Below are 19,191 nucleotides of genomic sequence, written 5' to 3'. Positions count from 1 at the left end.
AGCCGTGTGTGCGAGGCCTCCCTGCTACTCCTACCTCTCAGAATTCAGCAGGAGGGTTCACATCGCTAAAGCAACCTTGGCATTTAGGGAATACTGTGTAAACGGGGAGGGGAGGAGTGGCGTATTTCAGACTCGTGAGTTAACAGATTCCGACAAGACGGAATTCATCTGAGACTCAAACTAACAACAAGGAGCGGGAAGTCAGGAGAACAAAGCCAGGCTCCCTCCGCCTCCTCCTCCCGAACCTCCCCTAGACTGCCGTGCTTCCTCCCCCTCTCACGGGGTCCTGGGCTGCCCCCAGACTGCACCTGACCCTGTCCTCAGGATGCCCGGTCCCCAGCCCACCCTGGGCCCTGCCGCCGGCTAGCTGGGAGCACTCTGGGGAGTTGGGCAGGTCCCTGACCTGGGCCCCTCTGCTCCTCCGATGTTGAATGGTGACATCCCCTCGACAGCTGTTGTGAAGAATAAATGAGAACACTTGTAGCTCAGCGTGCGGCTGCAGCAGCGGGAACCTTCACAAGCAGTGAGCTGCTTGCTGTTTTTACACAGAGAGCTCCTGGGTGCCAGGTAGTGTTCCTTTTGGCCTGGGTGCTGGTTGTTCAGGCGAGCTTAGTTTATAAAAATCCAGCAAAACGGGATATTTAAAAACCAAACTGTGATAAGATCTATGTATCATGGCATTGCTCCTCTCAACCCCCTCTAAGTGGACATCAGAGTGGCAGTAAGTACATACGCTATGTGCACGAGTACCACGACACATGGCTTTTGCTACATGCGCTCTCCACATGCATTTCGCTAAAAAGTTAAACAACAGCCACAGCTCCGTTAGTGATGACAATGATAATAAAGCTGAAAGGCCTGGCTCAAGTCCTTCCACCAGCTGGCATGTCCCGCTATCAGTTTGCTGGGACAGTGGAGAAGAGGTGGCACAACCAGACTTGGTGACACAGGACAGCCCTCTGTGGCATCCCGCAGTCCCTAGGTAGCATTCAACCACCAGGGGTGCTCACAAGGACTCGGGGGGACCCAGCGTGCTGGTGGGGGCCCTGATGCTTCCTTCAGGGCCTGGCATTTTCTGGAGGGCCCTCGTGCACGCTGCCTTAGGCTAACAGGAGCAATGTTTCAAATCCCCAGGGAAATCTGCCCCAGGTGTGCTCTGCCTTAGAGAGGTACTAAATGCAGCATTTGAGGAGCCGGCACTAAAGCTGCCACCTGCAGTACCGGCATCCCATATGGGCAGTGGTTCAAGTCCTGGCTGCTCCATTTCCGATACAGCTCTCTGCTAATGTGCCTGGGAAAGCAGCAGAAGATGGTCCAAGTGCTTGGGCCCCTTTACCCATGTGGGAGACCTGGAAGAAGATCCCGGCTTCTGGCTCTGGCAGTTGTAGCCATTTGGGGGAGTGACCCAATGGATGGAAGGTCTCTCTGTCTCTGTCTCTGTAACTCTGCCTTTCAAATAAATAAATACACAAATAAATCTTAAATGCAGCATTTGAACAGCGAGATGTCCCTCCTGCCTGTGGGCTTCTGCTGCTAACGGCCACACTTGAGATGCACACATGCAGCGTTCACACAGGGGCACAGCTGCTCCTGCGTTCACCTCACACACACTGAGTCACCGCCCAATTTTCCTGACAGGGCGGCACCACCACAGGCTACACCAAGGGGGGCGTTCGGCGGCTGTGGTCCTGAAAACAGAAGGGGCTTGCTGCCAGCCTTCAGTGAGGGCCTTGCTAGTGCAGTATTGGAAATGCTGAGAAAAATCTCCAGGCAGGAGGCACGGGAGGTGGGAAGCCCAGCCTCGTGCCAATCCTGTGGAACCATCCACGTGTGGGAGTGCCCTGGACGGTGGAGAGCAACACTAACACTGGGGCTTTTTTTTAAATTAATTAATTAATTTATTTGAAAGGCAGAGCTAGAGAGGCAGAGGCAGAGAGAGACAGACAGAGAGGTCTTCCATCCACTGGTTCAGTCCCCAAATGGCTGCAATAGCTGGAACTGTGCCAATCTGAAGCCAGGTGCCTAGAGATTCCTCAGTGTCTCCCACGCGGGTGCAGGGGCCCAAGGACTTGGGCCATCTTCTACTGCTTTCCCAGGCTATAGCAGAGAGCTGGATTAGAAGTGGAGCAGCCAAGATACAAACCAGCACCCGTATGGGATGCTGGCACTGCAGGTGGCAGCTTTACCTGCCATGCCACAATGCTGCCCCAACACCAGGACTTTTAAACCAGAACTAAAACCAACCCCCACAGCCTCTGCTACTGCGGGGTCCTCTGAAATGCTACTTGGACACACAGGGAGGTAGGATCCTGCATTGCATCATGGGCTTTTTCCAGCCAATATGTCTGGGAACCAGGGAGCGTAGCAAGCAGGCTGTCAGCATGCCCCTTATCTGAAACGGCCCAGGCTGGCAACACCACAACCCTTCCCTCAACCTGAGCGACACGCAAGTGCCCCCTACCCTGTCCCAACTTACGAGCTGTTCAGGATCTGAAATTTTTCTCCTTTGTGAAAACTCAGGTCATCTTCCGTCCGGGCTTCGTAGTCATAGAGGGCCACAAACAGTGTCACTCCTGACAAAGCAAAACCACAAGGAGATTACCACACAATGGGAGACAAACTCCAAGGAATTAGAACTTGGCTAAAATCCCATTCTCAAAATCTATGTTGTGGGCCGGCGCCGCGGCTCACTAGGCTAATCCTCTGCCTTGCGGTGCTGGCACACCAGGTTCTAGTCCCGGTCGGGGCGCCGGATTCTGTCCCGGTTGCCCCTCTTCCAGGCCAGCTCTCTGCTGTGGCCCGGGAGGGCAGTGGAGGATGGCCCAAGTGCTTGGGCCCTGCACCCGCATGGGAGACCAGGAGAAGCACCTGGCTCCTGCCATTGGATCAGCGCGGTTTGCTGGCTGCAGAGTGCTGGCCGCGGCAGCCATTGGAGGGTGAACCAACGGTAAAGGAAGACCTTTCTCTCTGTCTCTCTCTCTCACTGTCCACTCTGCCTGTGGAGTGTGGTCAGTGCTAGTACAGTGATGAAGTGTTGTAATGCGCGTGTGAGAACCAGAGGCTTCGTCTTTCGCCTTGGCCTTGACTGGGATGCACTGCATGTTTCTGATCTGACGGGATTCTGGACTGGAAAGGCTTATCTCTGTCCATCTTTGAATGAGGCCTGGGGAAGAGAGAGACGCTAACACCATGTCCAGAACTAAAGGGTAGCAGTGAGTGAACCCCTTTACCCTACATCAGGAGCCCCCGTTAGGTTCTGGATAAAACATATCTTGCTCTTTTCCCTGGTGTCACCGCCAGGTAGAACGTAACCAGAAGCTCCTGCAGCTCAGGAAAACACAGAAGCGTCTGCAGTGTTCACCCCAATTAGCAGGTGCAGTGCCCTGGGCATCTGCAATTGTTCTGTAGTTTTCAACTGCCTGCGCCTACTGCTAAAAGTAGATTCCCTCTCCCCTGTTCTCTTCCTGCTTGCACCCACCTCTCTCCACGCTGTCCTGCAGTACTTCCCACACCATGTCTTCTCATCTGGTTCACCCTCCAGACAGCCCCTTCCTTAGTCCTCAAAGTTTGCTATCAATAGCAAGCAATATCCAAAGTCCCATTTGGCTTAGAATGGCCACCATCTACCAGGTAGAATTCTTTCTTTCTTTTTTTCCTCAAGGATTTACTCATTTATTTGAAAAGCAGAATGTTGGATGGGGGTGATAGGGAGAAAGACAGAGATTTTCCATCTGCTTGTTCACTCCCCAGATGGTTAGAATCACCGGGGCTGGGCCAAGCCAAAGCCAGGAGCCTGGAACTCTAGCAGGGTCTCCCACAAGGGTGGCCGGGGGCCATGTACTTGGGTCATCCTCCATTGCCTTCACAGGCTTATTAGCGGGGAGCTAGATGGGAAGCTGAGCAGGCAGCTGCTCCAATATGGGATGAAGGCGTCGCAGGTGGCAGCTTAGCTCCCTGCATCCCAACGCCAGCCCAGCAGGCAGAATTCCAAGGTAGCTCTCAGTGATTCCTGGCCCCTGGTGTTCATGCCCTCGGGCACCTCTTTCCCCAGAGCTTGGACTAAAGAGCCAACTGCATGGGCAAAGGTGATGGGTTCTATCTTGAGTGAGCAGGCTTCAAAAGGTGGTGACTCCTGCCTTCCTGCAGACTCTCTCTGTTGCCACGTCTGCTTGCACACTTTGAGGAAGCAAGGTGCCACGCTGGCGAGAGCCACATGACAAAGAACTGAGGGTGGCCACTGGCCGGCAGGGGACTGACTGCAGGCGACACCACTGGGCCTTGGGAGCAGATCCTTCTCAGCTGAACCGCGAGGAGACTGCAGCCCAGGTTGTGGGCCTGCAGCCTGTGGGAGGTGCCATGGCACAGCACCTTGCAAGGTCACCCCAGCCTCCTGGCCCATAGAAACTGTGAGATAACAGACGTGTGTTGTTATAAGCCGTCAAGTTTTGTGGTGAGTGGTTACACGGCAACTGACAACTAACGCATGCCGTATCCGGGCTTCTCGCTGTCATCTGCACACACTCCCAGGTGCCTGACAGGGTCCACAGGACACACGGTGTGGACCCTGCTCTCTACTGAGCTGCCATTTTGCTGTGCAGGTGGCTTGAAGGGACCGGCTGTGCCCAGGGGCCTATTCCAGAACAGACAGCGGAGCAGGGCTGGTCTTTCCACGCCTTCCCGTGCTGGAGGGATGGCTTTCACACGGTCTCACGGTCTCACGAGGGCTCATTTGGCTACCATCTTTCTTTCTTTAGATTTCTTTGAGAAACCAGAAAGGAGAGTGAAAATGAAAATGTCTATGGCCATACCACCCTGAACGTGCCCGATCTCATCTGAAAATGAAAATGAGTGTCTGTAAAGACACACCTATTCTGTACACCTTGATGAGATTCCTTCCATCACACAATTTAAAAATGAGCCAGGGCCAGCGTCATGGCACAGAGGGTTAAGCCACTGCCTGTGAGGCTGGCATCCCACTAGAGCGCTAGCTTGAGTCTTGGCTGTCCTGCTTCCAATCCAGCTCCCTGCTAATGCACTTCAGAAAAACAGTGGAAGATGGTCTGAATATCTGGACCCCTGCCACACACATGGAACACTTGGATGGAGTCCTAGGCTCCTGGCTTTGGGCTGGCCCAGTCACAGTTGTTGTGGCCATTTAGGGAGTGAAACAGCAGATGGAAGGTATCGCTCACTCTCTCTGTAACTCTGCCTGTTGGGTAAATAAAATGAATCTTTAAAAACAAAACAAAACAAAACAAAACAAACAAAGCCAAGCCAGCTCCACTGTGTGGAAGATGAGCCTGCAAGAATGCTCAATTCCTCTCCTTCCAACAGTTTTCCCTGAGGGTCTTCATGGCCTAGGGACCAAGGAGAAAATCAAAAGAGGTTAAGGGGAAATAGGCACTCTTCCGACCTCAAGGGACTGGAAGCAGCATTGTGAGAAAGGATGTGCATTAACAAGGGGTCTTCAAAAAGTTCACGGAAAACACATGAAAAAACCATGCATGGATTTCAAAACTCTTTTGTATAAAAACAAACTTATCTTTTCCATCCACTGTCACATAAATTTCTGAAGTATCCCCAATAAAACCAAATAGGACAAGGCACAAAAACTTGGCAACAACTGGGGTCGGCGCTGTTGTATAGCCGGTAAAGCCACTGCCTGCAGCACTGGCATCCATACGGGTGCTGGTTTGAGACCCAACTGCTCCATTTCTGATCAAGCTCCCTGCTAATTTGCCTCGGAAAGCAGTGGAAGATGGCCCAAGTGCTTGGGCCCCTGCACCCACACGGGAGACCCAGAACAAGCTCCTGGCTTTTGGGTCAGCCCAGCTATAACCAGTGCAGTCATTTGGGGGGTGAACCAGTAGATGGAAGATATCTTCCTCTCTCTCTCTCAACCCTCCTCCTCCTCTCTCTGTAATTTTGCTTTTCAAGTCAATTAAAAAAATCTTAAAAATAAAAAAAAAGAGTTGAGGGTATTTGTCTTATGTTTCAAATCTTGTAAGGGATCTGGTCAGGGCCCCCGACACAACTACACTGCCATGCACTGTGTGCAAAGCTAATGCCTTGGTTGTGCAGACTTCCCAGGCAGAAAAGCTCAATGGCACCTGCTCCTAGAGGGGCTGAGGGAGGCCACACTCTCCTAAACTTTGGTGAAATCAAGTCTTAGGCTAAGACGGTTCCTGAATGCAGTACAGACCCACACGTTCAAGGCCAGCAGCCCTCTCCAGTGACCTGAGCGAGTGATCCCTGCAGACACAGGGATTCGAGTCCAGAAATGACTGAATGAACAAACAAGGATGAGGGACGAGGTCTGGGTCAGCAGAATCAAGAGTGTGGCTGAGGGGCTGGTGCTGTGGCATAGCGGGTTATAGCCTGTGGCTCCGTGTGAGTGCTGGTTTGAGACCTGGCTGCGCCACTTCCAATCCAGCTCCCTGCTAATGTGCCTCGGAAAGCAGTGGAAGATGGCCCAAGTGTCTGGGCCCCTGCACCCATGTGGGAGACCCAGAGGAAGCTCCTGGTTCTGGGCTTCAGATTGGTGCAGCTCTGGCCGTTGCGGCCAATTAGAGTGAACCAGCAGATGGAAGGTCTCCTTCTCTCTGTTTCTCCTTCTCTCTCTCCCTGTAACTCTACTTTTCAAAAAACAAATCTGGCTGGCAAAGTACTTGTGTTTCCCAGAGTGGGCAGGGGTGTGCTGTGTAATTTCCAGGTGCCTTCTGGGAAGACGGCGGTGGTGGGGAGGGGGTGAGTGGATCTTGTACGACATGGATAGTCACTATGGCACAGCGGGAGCCTACGTGTTCTTCCTACAGGGCAGAGCACAGTATGCCAGCAGCAGAGAAGCACATACCCCAAGGCTCTGGGTCAGGGCCCCTGACACAGTGCCCTGCCACGTGCTGCGTGCACAGCTGCTGCCTTGGCGGTGCAGACTGCGCAGGCAGAGAGGCTCAACGGGCCATCGTACAGGACGTCTACTCCCAGACGAGCTCAGGCCACTACGGCCAGCACGCTGCGCCAATCCAAAGCCAGGAGCCAGGTGCTTCTCCTGGTCTCCCATGCGGGTGCAGGGCCCAAGCACTTGGGGCATCCTCCACTGCACTCCCGGGCCACAGCAGAGAGCTGGCCTGGAAGAGAGGCAACTGGGACAGATCCGGCGCCCCGACCGGGACTAGAACCCGGTGTGCCGGCGCCGCAGGCGGACGATTAGCCTAATGAGCCATGGCGCCAGCCTTATTTATTTATTTATTTATTTATTTGACAGAGTTAGACAGTGAGAGAGACAGACAGAGAGAAAGGTCTTCCTTCCGTTGGTTAACCCCCCAAATGGCCGCTACGGCCAGAGCTACACTGATCCTAAGCCAGGAGCCAGGTGCTTCCTCCTGGTCTCCCATGTGGGTGCAGGGGCCCAAGTACTTGGGCCATCTTCCACTGCTTTCTCAGGCCACAGAGGAGAGCGGGACTGGAAGAGGAGCAACTGGGACTAGAACCGGTGCCCATATGGGATACCAGCGCCGCAGGCAGAGGATTAACCAAGTGAGCCACCGCGCCGTCCCTGGGATGCTATATTCTTTCAAACTTCTCTAAGAAATGAAACGTTTTTGGAATGAACAACATCAAATATCTAGTTACCATGGTTCACATACCGAGAGGGAGCTGGAAGGCTAAGGATGCGTGCAATAGCTTACAAACATTTCAGAAAACATATGTCTGAGGATGTAAGCCAGATATTTCGCAAAGTATTAGCTAAGTCAGCAAATACACGTGGCAGTAAAATGCAGCCTTGTGGAGAGAAAGACAAGAACACTTCAGAAGAAAATGAGAATGGTCCCTTAAGAATATATAAGATTCGGCCGGCGCCGCGGCTCACTAGGCTAATCCTCCGCCTAGCGGCGCCGGCACACCGGGTTCTAGTCCCGGTCGGGGCACCGGATTCTGTCCCGGTTGCCCCTCTTCCAGGCCAGCCCTCTGCTGTGGCCAGGGAGTGCAGTGGAGGATGGCCCAGGTGCTTGGGCCCTGCACCCCATGGGAGACCAGGAAAAGCACCTGGCTCCTGGCTCCTGCCATCGGATCAGCGCGGTGCACCGGCCGCAGCGCGCCGGCCGCGGCGGCCATTGGAGGGTGAACCAACGGCAAAGGAAGACCTTTCTCTCTGTCTCTCTCTCTCACTGTCCACTCTGCCTGTCAGAAAAAAAAAAAAAAAAAAAGAATATATAAGATTCAATTTTAAAATATAAAAAACAAAAAATAAAGAGTAAAATAAAACGTGAAAGGTACATGGGAACAGACGCGGGCTGATCAGCTCAGTCACGTGGAAATGGATGGGGAGACAGGGAATCAGAGAATCAGGGAAGATGAATGGCTGAACAGTGACGCAGAGAATGGCTGGTGGCTGGGAAGTGACAGGCTGGCCGAGGATGGGGAAGATGGAGAGGGTGGCACCCCCGAAAGGTGGAGGGAGGTGGGTGCGGGGGTGCTTTAATATCCAGAGGGCTGGAAACCCACACACCTGGAGACCCCTGGAGCTGCTGCTTCCTTTTTCTTTATATTTTCATCTATTTATTTGAAAGGCAGGGAAGGGGAGGGGAGTGAGGAGAAAAATTTCAGCCTCACTGGGTCAGTCGCCAAATGCCTGCAGCAGCTGGGCTGCAGCTGAGATCCAGGAACCCAATCCAAGTCAGCCATGTGGGTGGCAGGGACCCAAACACTTGAGTCATCACCGCTGCCTCCCAGGGTGTGCATTAGCAGGAAGCTGGAATTAGGAGCGCAGCAAGGACTCAAACCCAGGCACTTCGACATGGAATGTGTGCATCCCACCAAGGTGATGCGCTGACATCTGTACCAAAAACCCACCTCACTCCTAAAGCTTCGCATTTGAGAGAACTGGGATGGGGCTTGGACATTGGTGCTTGTTTTAATATTTTATTGAAAGGCAGAGTGACAGAGAGAGAGAGAGAGAGAGGTATCCAGAGAGATCTTTCACTTGGAGCTCGCCCTCCAAATGACTGCAACTGCTGGGGATGGGCCAGGCTGCAGCCAGGGGCCTGGCACCCTATCTCCATGTAGATGGCAGGGACTCAAGCACTTGGGCCATCATCTGCTGCTTTTCCAGGGTGTGCATTAGCAGGACCTGGACCAGAAATGGAGGAGCTGGGACTCAAAGCAGGCTTTCTCATATGGAATGTTGGTATCCCAAGTAGTGGCTTAACATGCTGTGGCCCCCACAAGCCCTGGCACCTGTGTTCTGCAGAAGCTGCCGTAGTTATTCTGAGCCCTCAGCTGACAGTGTCTCAGTGGAACACGGGTCACTTTCACATGCAGAATCCTACAGAGCAGCAACTTTGGGTCCCTGGACTGCGGCCAGCACACTCTGTTTGGTTTTTTTTTTTTTTTTTTTTCTAGCCCCTCATGTGACAGAGGATAGGTGAAGACAAATTAAAACCTAGGTGTTAAATCCACAGTCAAAGGGAGCTCAGTTGCCGAAAGAATTTAGAGGGGCTGACATTGTGGTGCAAGGGGTGAAGTCACTGCTTGGGAGGCCTGCATCCCATACTGGAGTACTGGTATGAGTCTCAACCACTCTGCTTCTGATCTAGCTCCCTGCTAATGTGCCTGAGGGGCAGGTGATGGCCTGAATATGGGGTCTCTGCTACCTGCATGGGACACAGATGCAGTTTCTGGCTCCTGGTTTAGCCCCAGCTGTTGTAGCTGTTTGGGGAGTGGATCAGCAGATGGAAGATTCTATCTCTCCTCTCTCTCTCTTGCTCCCTTTCAAATAAATAAATGCTTTTTGTTTTTTTAAATGCACTGGCAATGACTTAAAGAAAAAAAATTATTGAGAGCAGCAGCCCTTCCCCTCCCCTGTCCCCTGTCCCCTGCCCCCTGCCCCGGGCTCCTGGCTGGGCTTACCTGTCCCTCCTCTTGTGCGCAAGGTCCCAGTGTGAGACGAAGAGTTCACACCCCCGAAGACGGTGAGCCCCTGGCCACCAGCCGCGTGGAAGTTGTTGTAGTTGGGGATGGAGGTCACGCCGAAGCTTGGGTAGTGCTGAGGGGTGGGGTCTGTGCCATAGCGGTAGCCGGAGCTCTGGTTCAGGCTGCCGTCCCTCTCCTCAGTCAGTTTTGTTGCTTCTTTGTCCTTACATTGCACACAGCCCATTATCTAAACTCCTGCAGAAAACAGAGAGGAGGCACTGAGCGATGCCTGGGCACGAGGACAGCAGCGTGGTGGGGAGGAGGGACGGTGAGGAGGACTCTCGGTTTCTATAACCGGCCAGTCGCAGTTGTTCCCTGTGTGACCAGGATGACAGGGTCACCAAGGGTCAGCAAGGTCCACCACGCAGCCACTCTCCTTGCACAAGTGACTCTGACACCACACACCTTCCTGAAGACAGCCCAGTGACACTCTGTACAAACTGGACATGCTCATGGGTACCATGTGCTGTCTCAATTCAGGTATACGTTGTGTAATGTTCAACCAGGGTGAACTTAAGTCTCCTCAAACCATTAACATTTTTTTAAAGATTTATTTATTTATTTGAAAGAGTTAGAGGTAGAGAGAAGAGAGGACAGAGGACAGAGAGGACAGAGGAGAGAGAGAGGGAGAGAATAGCATCCATTGGCTGCTTTACTACCCAGATGACTGCAACAGCCAGGGCCAGGCCAGGCAGACGCCAGGAGCCACGAGTTTCATCGGGGTCTCCCACGTGGGTGGCAAGAGCCCAAGTGTTTGGGCCTTCCTCTGCTACTTTCCTAGGTACATGAGCAGGAAGCTGGATCAGAAGTGGAGCATCCAGGACACGAATCACTGCCCATATGGGATGCTAACATTGCAGGCATTAGCTTTACCTGCTATGTCATAACACCAGGCCCTGGTTATTCTTATTTTAAACACCAAAATAAACAATTACTGGGGCCATAGCTGTGGCGCAGTGGGTTAAAGCCCCAGCCTACAATGTCGGCATCCCATATGGGCACCGGTTCAAGTCCCGGCTGCTCCTCTTCTGAGCCAGCTCCCTTCTATGGCCTGAGAAAGCAGTAGAAGATGGCCTGAGTCCTTGGGCCCCTGCACCCACGTGGGAGACCTGGAAGAAGCTCCTGGCTCCTGGCTTCAGACCGGCGCAGCTCCAGCTGTTGCGGCCATCTGGGGAGTGAACCAGCGGATGGATGATCTCTCCATCTGTCTCTACCTCTCTCTATAACTCTGTCTTTTAAATCAGTAAAATAAATTAAAAAAATACACAATTACTACTTATCATGCTTTTGTTTAGTCATCTCAAAAAATGACATCTCTCTATAAAATAAGTCTATGCAATATGAGGGAAAAAAAAATCTCTCACAGCGAAGAAACCCTGTGGTGCATGGCCCAGGAGCTCTGGACAGGGAAGAACACAGGCCCTGAACAGGTCTCCAGCCTCCTCCCAACTCATCAGGCACAGATTTAGGAAATTTGAAGAAGACAACGCTAAGAATCAAAATTGAGAGCTAGTCACTGGCTGAAAAACAGTACTGGCAGAACCTCTGAGGTCGGCGCACATCTGCAGGTCGTGATGGCCTGCAGAACAGAATCACTGAAAGCCGCCCATTAACTTCTCACACTTCCATTCGCTTCTGACAGCTGTCGGCAACATTCTGTAAAGTCACTCGCAGGTTCCGGAGTCAGTGGCGGACTCAGCACTGGAGTCACGGTTACCCCGCCCCCTCCCCCAACCTGCTTCCCCCTGGCTCCTTGTTCTCCGTGACCGGCGCCACTGGTGACCGGCTGCTCAGTTCAGAATCCCTGCGGGCAGCCTCACGGCCCTCCTTCTTTCCTTCTCACTCCGCCTTTGGATGCACTGCCGTGCAGACACGCTCTGCTGCTCGGTTCCTCAAAGGTTCCATCAGGCCGAGAGCATCGTGACATGCAATGTGTCCTTCCTGTCCACCGGAGACACCACACCCTCAGCAAAGCCTCCTCTGCCTCCCTGTGCTGAGTGATGCTTTCCCTGAGTGCCCCCATGGCACATCACTCTCCCTTACCATGGCACCCATTGCACCGTATTAAAAACTCATCTCATCATCTGATGGACTGCAAGTTCCAGCAAAGCATAGACTTAGCCGTTTTCTTTTCTTTTTTGGAAAGTATTTTTTTTTAAAGATTCATTTGAAAGAATTATATACACACACACACACACACACACACACACAGAGAGAGAGAGAGAGAGAGAGAGAGAGAGAGAGATCTTCACTCCCCAGATGGCTGCAATGACCAGGGTTGGGCCAGGTGGAAGTCAGGAGCCAGGAGCTTCTTCTGGGTCTCCCACACGGGGAGCAGGGGCCCAAACACTTGGGCCATCTGCTGTTGCTTTTCCTAGGCCATTAGCAGAGAGTAGATCAGAAGTGGAGCAGCCAGGACTCAAACCAGCGCCTGTATGGGCTGCTGACATCACAGGCGGAGACTACCTGCTATCCCACAAAGCCAGCCCCTCTGTGGTTTTCATCACAACTGTGCTGCTAGTACCTGGCACACAGCAGGTCCTCAGTAAACAGCAAGTGTAGCCCATTATGTTCCTTTTCCTCCTTTCTCTCTGCACCAAGGCTGATCCTGACTTCTATCTGCAGTGCACCTTGCATTTTTCAGTCTACTGGTGTGTGAAGAAGGTTCAGAAATACTTGTATAGGGAAGGGAGTCAAATGGTCTTACTTTGGATTTAAAATCCTGTGAAGGTGCCAGGTGGTAGACATGGCACACATGGCTGTCCCTGCCAAACTCTGAAAGCAGCCCACTCGGGATGAAGGAATCGAGTAAGAGACATGCGACACCACGTGTGAAAATGTGCACGCACGGGGGTGGGCAGAGCCAGCCGGGCTGGCCCGTGGATAGCTGTGGCACTTTCCCCTGGCTCTCTTGCCCACGGCTGTGGGAGGTGCCCCGCAAGGCAGGCAGGCTCTGGGGCACTGCTGAGGGAGGATCCTGTGCGGGTCTGGCTCGGGGAAGTGCTATCACACGTCTCAACAGACACTTCCTGAAGCGAATGTCAGTTCTTGAGAATGGAAATGTTTGCAAACGAGCCACCTACTGCTCAAGAGCTGAGATCACCAAATCTGGAACACATTTGATCGTAAATCATCCGCGATGAACTTACAGTATTCTGTGTCCAACACCTTCTCTAACTTACCGTAAGTGAGTGCGATTTTAACAGGTTTCCAACAGGAAATGCAAGATATCTCCCAGGCATGCCTGGCTAAGGCATCTATCATTCGTTGTTGGTACTGCTTTATCAGATTGATGAACACTTTGCTCATTTTTTATATTCTCTCTTTCTCGGTTGAAAGCGGTTTCAAGCTTCCACCAAGGCCAGACAGAAGAAAGTTCTTGTCCCAGGTGCTTTTTTTTTTCTTTTTTTCAGGGATTTCACTGACCTGCCGTCCAGAGGGTGAGACCTGAATCCCGGAGCAACATCATTTAGACTAGGGTCCTCAGCTGGGGAGAGGGGCGGGGTGCAGGGTTTGCCCCTCTGTAGGAGACATACTGGGTACTACCTGGAGACACTTCTGGTTGTCACAGCACAGGGCAGAGGGGTCCTATGGTACCTAGTGGGTAGAGGCCAGGGGTGCTGCTCAACACCCCATATTGCACAGAACAGTCTCCCAAATGCTAATGGTGTCAAGGTTGTGAAATCCTGACACACACAGAGGGAAGAACTGATGTCTCTATCTTTCTAGCAGTGTAACAGCTGTGTCCCTTTACACGCTTCCCCTAAGAGAATACATGCGCCAGGCAGGAGGAGGAGCTGGTGTAAAACACTGCCATGAAATGCTGTGATTTTCTTCTGGAAATTTGTTTTCTATGATAAATAGAACTTAAAACCAAGGAGAGCCCTCATTACAAACTTCCCTTCCAACAAGGTAACTCCTACATCAGAAGCCTACAGGAACCAGTAGCCTACATGTGACCAAACTAAGAGAGAAAAGTTTCCGAAGTCCACTAAAAACTGCGTAATACCACCGTAGTAAATGACTCACGGCTTATATATAATTTCATGAAAATAGCGGGGGGGGGGGGGGGGAGGGGGCTTCAGGGCACCTTGAAGGTGGGAACTACTTTTGTGAGTCACTGCTGTATCCCCAGAGCATCCCCCCTCCCCCCCCTCCCCCGGTGCCTGGCACACAGTAGCACTCAAAGAGTATCTGTTAGATGAATAAGTTAAAATTCAACAAAAGTCCATCCAAATCGTGTGAGAAAACCATCTTCCGTTAGAGAAAGAGCACCACCTCACACGTGCGAATTCCTTCCCTCACTCTCTCCCCTTCGTGGGCACCAGCCAGGAAACGGAAACACATCAGAGTAAATGGGAGGGAGCTCAAAGCCTTAAAAGTTAATCCCAATGGAAGTACCTATCCAGACCTTGTGGTCTTCTCCCGCCACTTGGGGCATTCAGACCAACCGTTTCCTGATGCAAGAGTCAGAAGACTCTCCATGAGTGGGACTCAGTGTCACCAGGCTCCTGGCTATGAGGCCAACCACTGAGCAGAGGAGCTGAAAACACCCCTTTCTTACACACAGTTGTGCGCTGTGGCTTTAACATTCAATGCCGGCGATCCATCGTGAACACGGAACACTCTTACACACTTGCTCTGGATGGAGGGGGTGGAGAAGCATGAGATGATGGTATCCTGAGGGCGAGGCCCTGAGGCTGCTCAGATCAGCAAAGCGTCATGCACCCTGAACCCATGGCAGTAGCCCCCCCACACATCGCCACGCCTAGCAACACTGGTGGAGTCCATCTGAGCTGAGGATCTGGGCCTGGGCTCACCATGTCTGCATTACAGCTGCGACACCCTCTTCTCCAATCCTCCTGTAAACAGAGGGGCCCCGTGTCCGTTATGCACATAACACCCACTTCACTTAAAATCTCCTTAGTCCTGTGGATCTTTTCAAAAGGCACCAGCAGCTTTCAGCAACCAGGGAAGAGCTGCCAGACCCAGAATTCAAAGATGGCCACAGCTTTCCCCAGGAGCACGGCAGGATTATCAACTGACCATGGCGCTTCCCAGTGCCTTGTCATGGGGTGGGCTCGGAATCCTTCACACGGCTCTTTTGGAATAGGGTGAAGCTATGCAAAGGATGGAATCTGTCCCTTACCAGCGTGCTCTGATCTAAGCTGAGTGTGGCTGAACAGACACTCCCTCCCACTGATGTTACAGACCACGGTCTGGTTGGCCAGATGCTCCCATGTCTATGTGTGCCAATCACAAAAGCAACGCCAGGATGCTCAAGTTACACTGGGGCAGGACTTGAGACAAAGATGTCAGGGGTATGCAGGAGCTGGGTGCGCAAAGGGAAGCAGGCCATGCTGGTTTTCTGCACAGGCAAATGACAAGTTACCTTCCCTTGAGACGCACACACTTGCAGGCAGAGGAGGGAGGGCAGGAGGAGGAAAGGCGACTCTCCCAACAAATAACTTCAACTCAGCAGAGTTAGCACTTTTGTCTCAGAAACTGACCTAGGTGGGAGTGGAGAAGTGACAGCCTTTAGGCATAATTCAGCAGCCCTGCACCTGACGGTCCCCAGCGGGCTGCTCAGGCCTGGGAGAGTGACAAATAAAGCCACTGGTTTTTTTTTTTTTTTTTAAAGATTTATTTTCTTTGAAAGGCAGAGTCTCACACACACACACACACACACACAGAGAGAGAGAGAGAGAGAGAGAGAGAGAGAGAGAGATCTTTCATCTTCTGGTCCACTCTCCAAATGGCCATGACAGTCAGGGCTGGGCCAGGCTGAAGCCAGGATCCTGGACTCCATCTGGGTCTCCCATGTAGGTGGCAGGAGCCCAAGCACTTGGCTCATCTTCTTCTGCTTTCCTAGGGACAATAGTAAGGGGCTGGATTGGAAGCAGAGCAGCTGGGACTCAAACAGGTGCCCCAGTATGAGATGCCAGTGTTGCAGGCGGCAGCTTAAACTGCTGCACCACAACACTGGCCCCAAAGCAATGACTGACCCATTCTTTCAAGGTGGCATGTTTCCTGGTGCTACCATTCACTCTCCTGTTAGCCTGTTTCCACCCCACCTGAGCAGGTATCATAATGGAAATAAAGGAAGAGAATGGAGCTAGGAACCTAGAAGGTGAACACTAGTAACTGAGATGGTGACTGTGGCCCCTGCACTGTGGAATCCTGGCCAGTCCACGTGGCACATGGAAAGACCCCTGGTTCCACAGAATTCAACTGCATTGTTAGTGGACGTCTGATTTCAGGCATGGGCCCCCTGCTCCACTGCCCACTCTCTACCCCCAAGTCCGGGGACTCTGTGGAGATGCTGGGACCACTCGAGGTGTGGTGAGTCACCATCTTCCTTGGCACGGTGCTCTTCCATGGCACTTAGAGTAGGATTTGATCCATGGCAACACTTTCTGGCGCATATTTATTGCATAACCTGAGGTATGCATGTAACGCCATCACCAGGCACAAAATAAGAGATTTCTCCTTTTGGTGGAGGCCTGTGAGAGAGAGCCTGCCACCAAACTCAAGGAATCAAATGCTGGGGTCTGTGACGTGGGAAGACGGATGCAGAAGTGGGTATACATCCAACACAGATGCTGGCCACACGCAATCACAGGGAACAGTCACATCAAAGTTCTGCTTCAGGAATAAGGAGAGGTGGCATTGCACCTATTACATCACTACCTGCAACCGTGCAGAGCGTGGACCTGGTCCGACACAGCACAGCAAGGAGACGGAACGGACAGAAATTCCTCTTCAAACATCGCCTGGAGGAAGAGCCCTGCTTCATGGCACCTACATTGTTCTGTGGCTCCCCACCTCTCCTCCTGTTCAAAGGACCCTCCGGCTGGGAAGCAGAGGCCCACACCCCTGAAACCTGTCCGCCTTTGCCTTCCATGTCATCTTCCATTCTCCAGTGCCTGCAGACCCAAAATTGCTGAGTGAAGGAGAACCGGAAGCATCAGACCCCAATGGTGAGATTTAACATGCTGGAACCAGTCCCAAACCCACACAGTCAAATGAGGCTTTAAGCACCAGCTACTGAAAGGCTCCAAAAGTGCATTTTCTTCTCACATTCACTTTGCTTGAATCTCAGGGTGCAGACAGGAGTGACATGGTGACAAAATGAGGATAAAGAGTTCAGAAGGAATGAAGGGGGCTGGCACTGTGGTGAAGCTGGTAAGCTCCCACCTGTGACGCCGGCATCCCCTATTCGAGCACTGGTTTGAGTTCTAGCTGCTCTGCTTCCGATCCAGCTTCCTGCTAATGAGCCTGGGAAAGCCGAGAATGATGACCAAAGTACTTGGGTCTCTGCCATCCACCTGGGAAACTAGGATGGAGTTCCAGGCTCCTGGCTAAAGCCTGGCCCAGCTCCTGCTGTTGATGGCATTTGGGGAGTGAGCCACTGGACAGATCATCTCCCTTTTTTCTGTCGCTTTTTTCTCTGTCTGCCTTGCAAATAAATAAACATTTTTTTTCTTTTAAAGAAAGAACAAAGGCATAGATTATAAAGTTTTTCAGGTTCCAACTCTCTCTTCACTCAACACTGTTTGGCCATGGAAAAATCTCTGTGGTTAATATATTTTATTTATTTATTTATTTATTTTTGACAGGCAGAGTGGACAGTGAGAGAGAGAGAGAGACAGAGAGAAAGGTCTTCCTTTGCCGTTGGTTCACTCTCCAATGGCCGCTGCGGCCAGCACGCTGCAGCCGGCACACCGTGCTGATCCGAAGACAGGAGCCAGGTACTTATCCTGGTCTCCCATGGGGTGCAGAGCCCAAGTACTTGGGCCATCCTCCACTGCACTCCGGGACCACAGCAGAGAGCTGGCCTGGAAGAGGGGCAACCGGGACAGAATCCGGTGCCCCGACTCGGACTAGAACCTGGGGTGCCGGTGCCTCAAGGCGGAGGATTAGCCTAGTGAGCTGCGGCGCCAGCCGTGGTTAATATTTTAAAATTAAGTTAAATTTTGAGAATAATTCACACACCATACAATTTATCCCCTTAAAGTACTCAGCTCCATGGGCTTTAGCGTGCTTACAAAGGCAATCATTACTACTGTCTCACTCCAGAACATTTTCATCACCCCAGGAAGAATCCCACACCCAATGAGACAATCATTCCCTTCCCTCCCCTGTCCTGGGCTGAGCTCCTTTGTATTTCTATGGATCTGTCCATTCTGAATATCTGATATAAATGGAACCAGAGAGTATGTGGCATCCTGTCCCTGGCTCTTTTCACTTGGCATAATGTTTCCAAGACTCATTCATGTGGTAGCATGTATGAGTACTTCATTTCTTTTTATGACTGAAAAAGATTCCCTTGTATGGAAACAGCACATATTGTTTATTCATTCATCAGTTAATGGCATTTGGATTGATTATGCTTTTTGGCTCCAATGAATAATGCTGCTTAAACATTCATGTACAAGTTAATATGGGGACATATGTTTTCAATCCCCTTCTGTTAATATTTTAATATATAAGGAATTTGTGTAGATAAGAAAACTCTGGGAGGGAGGGTGGGGTGGAAAGTGTCCCTATGTTCCTAAATCTGCATATATGAAATACATGAAATTTTTATACCTTCAATAAAAAGAAAACCTTAGGTTAGGTAAATGGGAAGGCATATGAATTGGCAACACAAATAAAGGAAAAACAACTTGTGAAATTTATGGGAAAAATACTACCTTCAGTAGTAGTAATCAGGGAAATGCAATTTAGATACTTATACCTCTAAATTTCACAAATCTTAAAATTTAAGCCTACCCAACAGTGATAAAGTTCCCTTGCAATGAATATCCTTTAACACTGTTGTTTGAAGACTGGGAATTAGTGTATTAACCTTTTGGTAAACCAATTTGGCAATATGATCAAAAAGTCTTAAAAGTGGGCAAGCTCCATGACCTGCAAATCTGTGATACTTTTTTAAAAAACGAGATCCATTTAAAACACGACCTATGAAGACATTCTATGAAGCGTTATTCATTAGCTGAAAAACTGCAAAGCTTGCTAATTATTCAACAGAAGGGAAATGGCTAGAGCAATGGCAAAGTATGTCTGCAATAGCAAGACAAGCAGCAGTTAAAACGCAGGCTCACAGAAGTGATGCACATTACAGAAACATGGCCACATTCTAGGAAGAAGGGTCAGGTGAGTGCAACCAGGTAACAAATCCTAACAACTCCTTGGCAGGAAACATACTGAGATTAT

At 51.3% G+C, this 19,191-nt stretch overlaps 1 protein-coding gene across 8 annotated transcripts in view; it reads right to left on the bottom strand.

Moving 5' to 3' along the window:
* The window catches only part of FYN (FYN proto-oncogene, Src family tyrosine kinase), a 229,125-nt gene that overhangs the window by 51,605 nt on the left and 158,329 nt on the right, over window positions 1-19,191 (bottom strand). For all 8 annotated transcript variants that reach the window (XM_008263382.5, XM_002714927.6, XM_089333789.1 and 5 more), the window contains 2 exons: window positions 9,910-10,167; window positions 2,477-2,573 (listed from right to left, as the gene is read on the bottom strand). In XM_008263382.5, coding sequence (XP_008261604.1) covers window positions 2,477-2,573; window positions 9,910-10,156 — 344 coding nt within the window. In that variant the 5' untranslated portion in view covers window positions 10,157-10,167. The remainder of the gene's footprint in view (window positions 1-2,476; window positions 2,574-9,909; window positions 10,168-19,191) is intronic.

Source organism: Oryctolagus cuniculus, chromosome 5, assembly GCF_051225735.1.
Source record: "Oryctolagus cuniculus isolate XC-2025 breed Fujian yellow rabbit chromosome 5, ASM5122573v1, whole genome shotgun sequence".
Lineage (NCBI taxonomy): Eukaryota > Metazoa > Chordata > Mammalia > Lagomorpha > Leporidae > Oryctolagus > Oryctolagus cuniculus.
Note: the sequence above shows the minus strand (reverse complement) of the source record. Positions and strands in the feature narration are given on the sequence as shown.